Below are 12,894 nucleotides of genomic sequence, written 5' to 3'. Positions count from 1 at the left end.
CGTGGGTTTTGTTGTGGTATTGCTGTAGTAAATTCTCCTTTGTTTATGTGGGCAGGAAACAAATTTTTGTTTGTTGGGTATTTTTCTCCTCACATAAAATTTCAGAAGTTTCATTTTACTGGAAAGATACACTCGGAAAACCTAAAGCCACAAGCAAAATATGTATCATTCTATTCCCAGTGCTAGAGAATGAATGAAACATTAAGATGTGTTGTAAATCTCGTGCTTGGGTAATAATGTGTTATTCCACTGTTTCCGTCAGGCAGTTCTTGTACCCCTAAAGAGAAAAAAAATGCACTTCCTTGGTGGGAGGTGGCTGAAGTCACTTGGTTTATTCAGCTTGAAGAAGAGGAGGCTGAGGAGAAACTTCATTGTGGTCTTCAACATCCACACAAGGGGAAGTGAAGGGGCAGGTCCTAGTCTCTTCTTGTGACCAGTGGCAAGACTTGAGAAAACAGCATGAAGCTGAGTCAGAGGAGGTTTAGGTTGGGTATCAGGGAAAGGTTGGAAAAACCAGAGGATGATTGAGCACTGGAATGGGCTCCCCAGGTAAGTGGTCACAGCACTAAGCCTGTCAGAGTTAAGGAGCCTTTGGGCAACGCCGTCAGGCACATGGTGTGACTCTTGAGATGACCTGTGCAGGAGCAGGAGTTGGACTTGGTGATCCTTGTGGTTCCCTTCTAACTCAACATATTCTGTGATTCTAGGACAGCAAGTGGATAGCGCACGGTCTTTATAGCTAGATTTTTTACTTGGTTTGTGTTGCATGCTCTTTGCTAATTCCCTTTTCTCTTTCATTCAGGTAAAATTGGGTTTTTTACAGAGTGAAAATACTGAAGAGACGCAGCATCCTTTATGAAATGACAGTTATATCTGTGGTGTCTTGGGTGGAAAAAAAAATTATAAATAGGCTGGTAATAAAAAGATGCAGGGAAGTGGTGGAGTAGTCATAACAGAAGAATGAATGGGTTTTGTAGTACTTTGGACTGTGATGTAGCATATTAGATGAAGAACAGTGGTTAAGTAACTCAGGCTAATTTTGGTAAACTGTTTGTAGAAGAGAATTAGATACAAGAAAGAAATATGGACCTTCATAAATGCTAAATGGGGAAATAAGGAGAATAAAACCTTGTGTGGTGTGATTATAGTGGACAAAGGATACAAAGACAGATTTCTCAGTGTCATTATTCAAAATATTGGGCAATGCACTGGCTACCAACAGGAGTCTAGATCCACTTCATCTCCCTGCCACATTGCCTCAAAAAGTTAAAGCAGCAGAGCAGTAGTGATATTGAAAAAATTAGGTCAATGCAGTGTTTAATAGGGTTATAAATGACATGGAAGATATATGGTAATGACATTATTTTATGTTTCTTGCAGGGAAATGATGCTGATTATACTAATGGATAAAAGGAAGACAGATTAATTTTAAAAATATAATTTTGGCTGCATTACATCTTTTTTCTTTTTTGAAATTTTATCTTGAGTGAAAAGAGCTGTATGATAGATATGAAAAGTTGAGAGAGAGTAAGCAGAAGTTGCTTTGGATCAGATATGCTCATCTTGGTAGCTTAAAGTGTGGCCAGGCCATTCTTACAAATCATAAGGAAGACTGTGGGGTTCATGAGTGTTTACAGAGATTGCCCAAAATGTGACTGTTGTAGAGGGTTAAAAAGGGAAGTGGGTGTGGTTTCAGGCTGAGGTAGACTTGAATCCAGCTGGAGTTTGGAATGCTGATTTCTGAAATTTTACCTGAGCTGACTTCCAGTTCTGTAGAACTTTTTTAAAAGAGCAAGACCATACTGCCTGAAGCCCACTTTTTTCCTTAACAACTTTTAGAATCTTAGTATTTACTAAACATTAAGCAGCATTTAAGTAATAAGAAGTGTTTCCTTGGGTATTTATATGTATTTTGCCTGTGGTTGTAGTCTGTGAAATTCTGTGTGATATCAACTTTACATTGTCTGTCTCAAATTTATATTAATTCTGGTGGATCACTTGATGTTCTTTGTTTTTAGGAAGCAATTTTGAAAAACAGGGCAGGGTTAAGCTGAGACAGTACATGCATTCTATAAGAAGCCTGAAGAATGTGAAGCAAATTCAAGATTTCTTAAGTGTGGTTTACTGGCACCACACCCAAGTATGTTGTTTTTCTGCAGAAACAAATCATTAAAACAACTAAAAAAGCTCTCTTGTTGAAGTGTGCTTAGATGGCATGCAATAATGCTTCAAAGCAGAGGAGGACTTACCTTTTAATATTCTAAGCTTGCACAAACCTATTCAGAAGGTTGAAAGGACTGATGAAATTTCTTAGTCGGGCATGTTAACAGGGCAGTGAAATGGCATTACTACAAAATTTGCTTCAAGTAGGAGTTAATGGAGCTTCATTGCTACATCAGGTGATGCCAGATCGAAGTATGCAGGCTTGACCTAGTCACCTAGGTTTTGGATCTAAAATACATCTTTGTAATGCACTTGCTTGCACATGTGGTTAAAAACAACCTGGAGCCTTTGGTCAGATACAGCAGATACCCCATGGCCACCCTGATCCTGTTTAAAACAAAAAATTCACATTGTTGTGGAACATCCACTATTCCGTGATGAAGTATGGCGTACAAAACGTGCAGTGTCCTATCTTGCTGCTTGGGATGAGGTACTTGCCGTGCTGTAGTGTGGGGGGATGCATTTCCTCAGTTCAAATTCACATCCAGGGTTTAGAGTGCTTTTGTTATGGCAGTTTGTAATCCTACAGAATTGGGAAGAGGAGAAATTGTGGGAAAGTAGCATTGAATTTTCTTTCTGCTGAGGCTGACACTGTCAGTCCATGATGAGATGCATGTCTGTCCCCTTTCTGCCTGCCCCCACTTGCTTGTGTTTGCTGGTTACTTGCTGACTACAGTTGCATGGTTTCTAGATTACAGTGAACTAGAATGACTTTGGCACAATCTTATCATTACTTAAAAGGATAATGCAAAACACCACTCACTCTAAGTTGCCGTGTGTCAGCTTCATCAAGGTAATTGCATGTGCATTTATCAATGAGTAATGAATTATATGAATCACCTATCTTAAAGACAAGTTTAAGGGCAAGGTGGTAATGAAACAATTTTGCTATAATTGCTCCAGTATTTGCTTTATTACGTGACTTTAAGATAATTCTGAAATACAAATTATTAATACAAAGCATTAAAGCTGGAGGGGGAGAATTGTTGATGTTGCACTTCAGTAAATGCAGTGTATCTTCTGTAAAAGAACAACATTAAGAGGTTTGATTCAGGGGTTGCAAGTGAATATTTAAGCTACTCAGCATATTTTAGTCCTTAATAGGATGTGCTGGTAGGTCAAAAATGAGATCAGTGGGAGGCATACTGTGCCATTCATCAGGAATAAAAGTGTATTATGTATGTTCAGCAAAGGTTCCAAGATGTATTTTCATTACGTATGTAGACAAAATAATACACACATTTTAATTTATTGAAAAGAAATAAACTATCATAAAATAAAAACCTTGGTTTAAGTTAGAAATTCTTTTGTTTACAGTCCTAGCTGTTGGACCTTTGTGGTCATGATTTAATTGCAGATATAAATAATTAATATCTGTCCTTTCATCTGTACTTGTGACTTTTTTGCTTCAGGTAGTTTAACCATATGCAGTTACATTACCAAGGAAACAAAACCCTAATTTTTAAAGGTGAATAAATCAGGTGTTATTTCTGTTAGGGAAGGAGTATACATACTTGTTTACATATTTCATTAAATCCTTTTTCATTTAACAGGATTTGTTTTTAGTGACTCTGAATCAACTGCATTAGAACAATTTGAAGGTGGCCCTTGTGCAGTGATAGCACCTGTACAGGTAAGATGCCTTTATTGGTTTAAAATCAATGAGCCCAAAATTTGTTCTTTATACATTTGGAGCTAAAATAGATATGAAAAAAATTGCAGATCAGTTGTATTTTGGTTTCATAATTAAAATGTGGAGGAGGCAAAATCTCTGTAAAAAGACGGGGATGAGCATGGGCTGATTTTGAACTATAATTTTGCAGAAGGACATTTGTTTGAGGAAATGCAGCAGGCTGATCCAAGCAGAAGTAACTTCAAAATCGGGAATGCATTGTAAAGGGGAGGAGGAAAAGATCAGATACAAATTTAATCCTAATCCTTTCACATCTCTTGAATTCCCTGCCTTTAAGGGTAATGTCTGTGTCACAGTGTCTGCTTTTTTCTTTTGTAATCTGTATTAGATATATTTGAAGTAGTTGATTTTCACGTCTAACAAAGTTCGCAAAAAAAAAATCTATTAAAAAAAAAATCTGTAATGGGAGAACAGGGTGAGCATGTCAGGAAAGCAGTGAAAGTTGAACCAGCTGTTTCTGAGGTGGTAAAAATACCTGAAATGGCAAGACTCTCCTTCATGAAGTTTCTTCTTTCATTGTTCTGTCTCTGTAACTTAGAGCTTTTTTGTTTAATTGCAGCATTACATTAGCATTGATGATAAAACAAAGCAGGGATATGGAAATGCATAGGATTTCTTTAACCTGGTCTAGAGGTTATCATTTGCAATGGTTAAAAAAGGTGGGCTTGTTACCTACTCAAGGGGTTTGTGTTAGTGACTAGAGATGTCTTGTACTACTGATCAGTTATACTGAAAAATACTTGTGCCTCCATTCCTGCAGTCCTGTGAGTCTGGAGGTGTATATGCCAAAATGCACTATGTGTACTTGAGGTTCAAACTCAATGGTGTTGAATGTAGTTATGAGGCCACCTTTGTTGCTGGTTTGATGGGGAAAAGTCAATAAACAAGGCTCAGAGTCTTGTTCTGAATGGTAAGCAGCTTGAAACTCTTTTAAAAACATGCAAAAATGCTTTGATGCTTGTGACATAATGCAAAAGGTAATGTTGCCTTGTATTTTAATAATATTTTATTCATTGCTAACAAAGGCATTCCTTTTGAAGAGGCTTTTTACCAGTGAAAAGTCTACTTGGAGAGACTGTCCAGGTACTGAGACCCTTTTATTTTCCTCCTCGTTATTTTTCCATTTTATTTATTTATAAAGCATGTATTAGTTAAAAAAACTTAAAATATTTCATACTTTGTTGTTTGTTTGTGCTCTTCCATATCATATGTATACTGTATGCTTCTGAACTCCTCTTTGTGAGGTCTGTGCTGATGCTTAATATTTCTGTGTTTTAGAAATATTTCATTGAAATCTGTTCTTAAGAAATGGAAAGAGTTACAAATCCTATAAAACCACATTTTTCTAAAGACAGCCTTGTAATCTTTGGTCCAGTATAGTCAGCGCAATTAACATTAGTAATTAATGAGATAAAAGTAGTAATTATTTAGATTGAATTAATGTATAAAAAGGATACTAGTAGCTTATATATGACAATGGTTCTCAGCTGTCAGACTTACGTAGGTTTCTGATCTTTCAGAAGAGGAGCAGAAGAACCTTCTCTGTCATACATTATGTGATATTTTGGAAATGGCTTGCTCTGATAATTCTGAGTCGTACTGTCTGGCAACATGGATAAGAGGAAAAACAACTGAAGAAACTGCCAGTATTTCTGAAAGTCCTGCAGAATCTAGTCATCAAGAGGAGCAACCTTGTAAGCTGTATTTCTGTGCTAAATTACCCATCACTTAGTGAAGTAATACATGGTTTTTGAGGGACCACTGCTATTTTATTGATTCACAGATGGGGGGGTTTGCCTTTGTGATCCCATTAGCAAAAGACAAGATTTTTGTCTGTTGTAATTAGAGGCATTTATCCTTTTTGTTGAAAGCAATGTGGTGTCTTGCCAGTGGAGTTCTAACATATATGTTTCTTTAGTATTTCAGCAATTTCCATAATCTTCAGTTTTATTTTGTAATTTACTGGGACCTGATACATCTTTAATTTTGAAGTATCTACATGCTTCTTAACACAGGAAGAATACTTGTCACTTGTTGCTTTAGAAAACTTTTGTAGAAAATTCTCCAGTGCTTTATTTGTTCTAAATTATTCTGGATCCTCTGTTATGGAGAAGTAGTCTTTTGCCATTTGTCTGTGCAGTACCAAACAATTTAAACCACCTTCTGGTAAATTACCGTAATTTCTTTGTAGTTTGGAATTTTTCAGTTACCTGCTTTTTGCAAATGTCTTCACTCCTTCATGAGTTACTAACATCAAAGATCCAGGAGACATCATCTGTTGCACTAAGATGAGGCACCCAGTCATAACTACTGCAGAGTCAGTGACGTGGAAAGTTTGTGCACATATGATCAGAGAGTTGTGTTTATTAATCTTTAAACAGGAAAGATCTAATGTATTAAAAGATAAGCTGCTTTTTCTTTTAGTTTTTGTTCACAATTTGTGCCTTAAGAAGTATGAAGATCTCTTCACATGAAAACATATTGCTTGTAGATGTGCTGTCTTTTGATGGAAGGAATATGTTATTCAGCAGTTTGTGGCATAACTACAAAGGAAGAATTGTACAAATAGATTTATATGTGCACAGCTAGTTATAGCAATTTGTAGTGCTGGAGCTCTTTGTTACAAGTCATCTTCATCTGCTTTTAGCAAGTGTTCCCTGTGCTTTAGAAGGCTCAAGCAATAATAATTAAAATGATATTTAATTGAAGAAACAGACGGTCAGTGCATAAGAAAAATGCTCCAAGGTGAGCATTTTTTAAAGTAAGAAAAAGTATTACACAGAAAGTTTTATCTGCAACTTTTCTGTTTTATCCTTTGCAAGATAAGGCAGTTGTAACTCTGGGTTAAATGAAATTTCAAGCCAGTTGAAATTCTGGGTTTTTCCTTTTTTTTTAGTTGTCTCTGAAGCTCTTGCCAGTGATAGGAAGTTTGTTTTCTACATAAAGTGAAGCAGAGCCTAGTTGTCTACAGGATCTTACTGTCCTGTTTTTTTAATGTATTGCTTGATTCCAAAGGACTTTTTACTGTAGAAAATGTTCAACAGTGTTTTTAAACACACAATCAAGTTAATAATTACTTTCAAAACTGACACTTACGAACTAATCCATTCTGTTATATAACTACATTTTTCATGTTTCTGTGCAAGTCTTCAAGTTCTGCCTGTCTTGTCCTTAACATGGAATGTGCTCAGGGAAGACCAGGATACATTTCCCATGTACAGCCTGCTTATGTCACAGACAATGTTGATCTCTTTCATTGTTCTGTTCTACATTCCCTGCTAGACACTGCACCTCTCCTATGTACAGCATTTTGCCTTCTATGTGTAATGCTGTGCACTTACCAATTTAAGATATGTTAGTTAGGTTTGGGCTTTTTTCCCTTCCTCTGTCCTGCTATTCACCTGTAAACCATCTTCTTAACCTGGTTAAGGGTGGGACAAAGATGTTGAGGAGAAGATATTGTGAGTAATGCAAAGTTGTGTAACTGCTAGTGCAAAGGAATAAATTTATTTCTTGCCTGACTGCTGTACTTAATAAAAATAGAAACTGGCATTGTCATAGTTGATAGGAGTTAAGAGATGAGTTGGGTGAGCAGGGAGTATTACAGATACAGTTCCATATGGCAGGCTGTTTGAGAATTGGATGTGGAGATATGTTTATAATAAAGCCATGAAATATGCTTAGACACAGCATGATAGAGTACAATTTTAAAGAATTTCTAAACAATTGTATTTCTCATGCATCTCATGTTCTCTTGCTGTTTGTTCTTTTTCGTTCCACTAAGCACTGTCTTTATTTAGCATTGTTTGGGTTATGTATAGCTCTACTTCTCTTTAGAATTTCTACTTATTTCCCTTTATTTCAAATAGTAATTATCGTAGCATTTCACTCTGTTCTTTAGTAACAGAATGAAACTGCCTATCATCCTGCTCTGTGAACAAAAGGTGGATTCGAGCACACTTACTGAATGCAATAGCATTTTTCATCTGCTTTTGTGGTGTACAGCAGTCACTTGTTGGCCATGTGTTGGCTTTAGTAGTGCAAGTTCCCAGTTCAAAGATTGCTTTATATGAGTTAGTCCCTCTAACCTTCTGCTTACAAAAACATGTGTTCTTCAAGCAAGGTTAGTTTTTGCAGCATTTTCTGCAATTTAGATTAATTGTTTCATATTTTATAAAAATGTCTTTAAAATACATTCATTTAAGTGCAGTTTTACTCTTGGCAATCTAAGCAATTCCTTGTAGTTATTCATATGACAAAAACTAAAATTCTCAAGATTGCTGCTGCTTTATTTCTTAAGTCGAAAATGAAAGTATTCTGTTGCTTAAGAAGCAGTTGTATTTGCATGTGGGACAAATTAAATACATCTTTCAAAATGCAATCAGAATAAGCATAAAATGCCTTTTGGGAAATTCTGGTGGGGAGAATTGATCAGTAGTGCTAGCCATAATGGCTTCAGATCTTAACGGAATTGTATGCAGCTACATTCTGTAGCTCAGTGATCAGACATTGTTTAAATACTCAGCATCAATTGGTATCTATCAAAAAGCAGATCTGTCTGTTTTGTGTATTGCTCTACTAGCAGAAAGATAAAGAAAAGAAAAAGGAAAGGTATAAAGCCTGTGTTGAACTTGGGAAGACACTAATGCTGTATTTTTTATGCCCTGGACACACGCTAATTTGAAAGGCTGTTTATCCGTTGTTGAAAGAAAACAACAAGAACTTACTTAAAAACAGAATGTGTAACACTGTTTAGAATAATTCTACTTTTTTGTTTGTAATAAATAGGCATTAAAGGGGGAAATTATGAATTTCAGTAACAGAAGTGTATATTCAAAGAAAAAATACAGCTTACCTACACTGATAAAATGATCCAAATAATCATGCTTGCTTTTCTAGGAAATAGTACTTCGTGTTGACCTGCAAAATTATATCTATAGTATGCATATGCTTACTATATGACTTCGTGACTATGTGACTTTGTGACAGCCACACTGTGTACAAAAGCAACAGCTCAGTGTATGACAAATATTTCCAACATGCCAGTGGCTTTGTGCTTTTAATAAATTGATTCGTCCAAATAGAAATGTTCTCACTAATTTGTATGGTGGAATCTTAATGTTGCAGTAAATTAGTTTATACTAATCAGTTAAATTTAAATGTCAGGAGAGGATTAAAAATATAATTAGAGCTTGAAAGTATTCTAGCTTGCTGTGTGTATCTTGTGTCATTTTTTTGCCATGTGTAGTGCTGAAAAGTGTCTCTTGTGTATAGCTGCCTTGGCTGTGGAAGAGCTTGGCTTTGAGCGATTTCATGCATTAATTCAGTAAGTAATATGTTGGAACATTTAAAATACAATATTTTGAAGTTACACTAATATTCACAGGCCTGAAAGGGGTATGCTGAGGAACTTTTTGTGTGTTACTCATTAGGTTAAACTTGGATTTCAAGTTTTGGTGTGGGGGGTTTTGTGTTTTTTCTTTGCATTTTAGCCATTTAAAATGGAATATCATTTTGAGCATAAGTATTAGGCTTTAAAAAAAAACTGGAGCAATGTCATGTAGTAAATTGGTTAGATAGTTTATGCATTTCAAGTTTATGAACACAAGGTTCTGGGAATCTAATAAAGATTACTATTTAAGTTAAAGATGTTAATCCTCAATAACTATATAATGTCATCAATACTTTTTCCTGATTTGAGATATCATAAGAAACATTTTTTTAAAATGTTTCATATACAAGACTGATTTTTGTTTCATACTTTAAACACAGTTCTTTTTTTGAGGTCTAAACACAGAGCTCACAGTTCTAGTGAGTTTGTATTTAAAGGTAACAGCCTTTTATTTTCACAGTGAACAATTGGGTAAATATTATACAAATCAATCCCCAAAAAGTAAATAAAGACCAGCAGAATTCCAAAAAACACCTGAGATGGAAAATGTTGCTAATTAGAACTGAAATAACCACAGCTCATTTTATCAATAGTAATTATAGTTTATTTTTTAAAACCCATTGTCATATAAGGAAATAAGAGGCGAATATAAAATTTTTATAACCTTAGCTGATCAAAACACTAATTTCCTGCCCTTCCTCCTCCCCTCCTGCTCACCCCTTCAATCTTTGGACTTGTGGTACCAAATTAATTTTTTTCTGTCATTCTCACTGGGAATCAATGCTCTGGCATTTGCCTTTAGACATCAGGTGGATTTCAGAACTGGCTTTTCCTTGCATACCTTGTATGCTGTGTGTACTCTACTGATGAAGAAAGGATGTTTACAAATCAAGTATTAGCCAGAGTAAACCCATCTATGGATATATTTTTGTAGATCTGTTTCTTTTTTAAACAAAGCTTACTAAAAGTGTGCAAGAAATCAGAAAAAAAAATAATGTGGTGTTTGTGTAAGATATGCAAAACTATGATCTAGTTTGAATTACTCAAACTAATGTTTGTGTTCTGAAATGTAATATTTAGCTCTAACTACCCAAGGAATTCCAAGTGTGTTGCTTCACTGGGATATTGGTGAATTTCTTCCTTTCCTCGGTTTTTATTTCAGATTTTTTTCCTTTTTAACCATATGATCACATGATGTCACCTTACCAACCAGGCAGTCACCATATTATGCAATAAGATAGTATCCCAAATGTCATTGTGCCACTGTTCAATGTTTTGAACAATTTGCATTTTCCAGAGCTAGTGTCTTAACAAAGTCAAATTCTTATGGGAAATAAAATAATTGCATCAAAAGCCTGGAAGATAGTCTCACATGGTTAAGTAGGTTTATTTCTCCATTGTTTCTGGGCTGAATGTCGTTCAGAACACTATATAATACAAATATTATTTTGGTGACATACAGTATATTTGCAATTTCAGTAACAGTGTTTTATAGAATTACAGTAGTGGTGCAAGCCACTCGGCTCTTTCACACATATATATAATTTTATGGTTAGTGCTTGCATATAAAAATCATTCATTTCTGCATTTTGCTCCAGAATTATTTATCATCTGCAGATGGCAGTTACCATAACTCCAGAGGAGCTGCTGTGTCACTCTGTATATAACACCAGATCTGTTCTACTTTGACATTTTCATGTTAGCTCTTAGTAATTCTTGGCAGTGCTTTGTGACACTATTCTAATGCTTCATCTCAATACATACTTCTTTTCTGTTGTTTGTTTGTTATTGGTTTTTGTCTTTAGCAAACGAGCATTCAAAAGCTTCCCTGAACTGAAGGCTGCAGTTTGGGATCAATATTCAGCATGGACAAACAGATTTGGAGTGTTGCTCTTTCTGTATTCTGTAATACTGACAAAGGTTTGTGGATTGCTTGATGTGTTTTTTGGGTGGGTTTTGTTTCTTTGTTAAAAGAAAGTTTGATCATGTAACCCTTTTTCTGTAAAAGGTGAAAAAATAAACTGATGAACTAAGTTCAGATAAATTAATGAAATGGTATCTTCATCTATGTTGCAGTACAGTTCCAGCCTAAAAATTTGAAAGGCTCAGTCCTTTGGTTTTTTGTGGTTTTGGTTTGTCTTTTTCTTTTTTGATCTGGGAGACTTACACATTTTGAAAATATCCTTCCTTGCAAGATGTTTGAAAACATCTTCCTTTGAAGAGAAAGCAACCTTTATCAGTTAATGTAAAAACATCAGCCTCCCAATGTTTTACTGTTGCATCCTGTTGTATAAATGTTGCAGCTCATTCCTTAAGACAGCAAAAATGTTTGTAATTTTTCTACAGGGTATAGAAAACATAAAAAATGAAATTGAAGATGCAACTGAGCCATTGATAGATCCTGTTTATGGTCATGGAAGGTAAGCTGCAAAAAAAGTTTGCTACCACTTAAAATAGATTTTTGGGCTAATTTTTTTTTGTCTTATGTAACTGGTTGTTTTTTAGGAAGTCACTGACATTAAAAGAGAGACTCAGTTGTAACTTTGAAAATACCTAAAAGCTACAGTGAAAGTCTGTCTATTTCACTGCTAACTCCTTTTAGTACATCAGTTCTGAGGAAATGCTTCTGTTGTTAAATTTTCAGATGGATAATTCTCAAATTCAGGGCTACATTCTGTATCAAGTTCATGTTTGAAAGAGTGGAGATGATAGAGTTCCTGAATTAAAATGCACACTAGTTAATGGAAAATAGTTACAAAATGTCTGCTTGGGTAATTCAATAATTTTTGAATTTGTTACAGATAACCATATTTTTTGAAAAAAATTTCATGTCCCTTTTAAATTCTTATGTCTTACATAATTTCTTTCTGTTGTGTAGCCAAAGTTTGATTAATCTGCTGTTGACTGGACATGCTGTTTCTAATGTGTGGGATGGAGACAGAGAATGTTCAGGAATGAGTAAGTTGGTTCTAGTTTATGCTTGTTTTTTTTTTTTTATATACTCTGAGATGCTGACCTATAGATTTGGAATGTATTCCATTTCTGTTTGGATAGTCTCCTTGTTTACTGCCCTTTGAATTAAGTAGACTTCAAATGGAAATACAACATACTTGCACAAAATTGCTGATGTTAGTATCAGTGAATACAGGATTGTCAGCTACAAGTTGAATGGAGACATTACCTGATGACCTGGATGATGGAAGGGAGTGCAGTCTCTGCAATTTGGGAAGTTTGAAGACAAGGCCACTGTTCAAAACAGCCACATCAAACTAGAGAAATGAACTGACAGTAATGTCCCGAGATGTACCCGAGTCCTACACCCAGGATGGAACAAACCCGTGGAACAGCAGAGGGCAGCACTGGCTAGCTGGGAAGCAGCCTGGTAGGAAAGGAGCCGAGGCCCCTGTGGGCAGTGAGTTGCACTCAGTCACTGGTGTGTCCTTCTGGCAAAGAAGGGCTGTGCAGGAGGGTAGCCAGCAGCTGGAGAGAAATGGTGGTTCTTTCCATCATTCTGGGACCTCTGGAGTGGTGTGTCCAGTTTTGGGCTCCCCAGGGCAGGAAAGACATGGACATAGTGGAGTGATTT

At 35.7% G+C, this 12,894-nt stretch overlaps 1 protein-coding gene across 2 annotated transcripts in view; it reads left to right on the top strand.

Annotated features, from left to right (window-relative positions):
* The first annotated feature begins 521 nt into the window (after positions 1 to 521).
* The window catches only part of MINDY3 (MINDY lysine 48 deubiquitinase 3), a 46,529-nt gene continuing 34,156 nt past the window's right edge, over positions 522 to 12,894 (top strand). The window contains exons 1-8 of one of the 2 annotated variants that reach the window (XM_039707086.1): positions 522 to 549; positions 3,777 to 3,856; positions 4,942 to 4,999; positions 5,437 to 5,610; positions 9,191 to 9,242; positions 11,114 to 11,228; positions 11,655 to 11,728; positions 12,187 to 12,266. In XM_039707086.1, the coding sequence (XP_039563020.1) occupies positions 537 to 549; positions 3,777 to 3,856; positions 4,942 to 4,999; positions 5,437 to 5,610; positions 9,191 to 9,242; positions 11,114 to 11,228; positions 11,655 to 11,728; positions 12,187 to 12,266 (646 nt within the window). In that variant the 5' untranslated portion in view covers positions 522 to 536. Of the gene's footprint in view, positions 550 to 1,593; positions 2,141 to 3,776; positions 3,857 to 4,941; positions 5,000 to 5,436; positions 5,611 to 9,190; positions 9,243 to 11,113; positions 11,229 to 11,654; positions 11,729 to 12,186; positions 12,267 to 12,894 lie in introns of those variants that run through there. The other variant, XM_039707095.1, reaches the window with a different exon arrangement.

Source organism: Passer montanus, unplaced genomic scaffold (genome assembly GCF_014805655.1).
Source record: "Passer montanus isolate IOZ18808 unplaced genomic scaffold, ASM1480565v1 scaffold10, whole genome shotgun sequence".
In the NCBI taxonomy this organism is placed as follows: domain Eukaryota; kingdom Metazoa; phylum Chordata; class Aves; order Passeriformes; family Passeridae; genus Passer; species Passer montanus.
The sequence above is the reverse complement of the archived record's forward strand: the minus strand, read 5'-3'. Positions and strand labels throughout refer to the sequence as shown.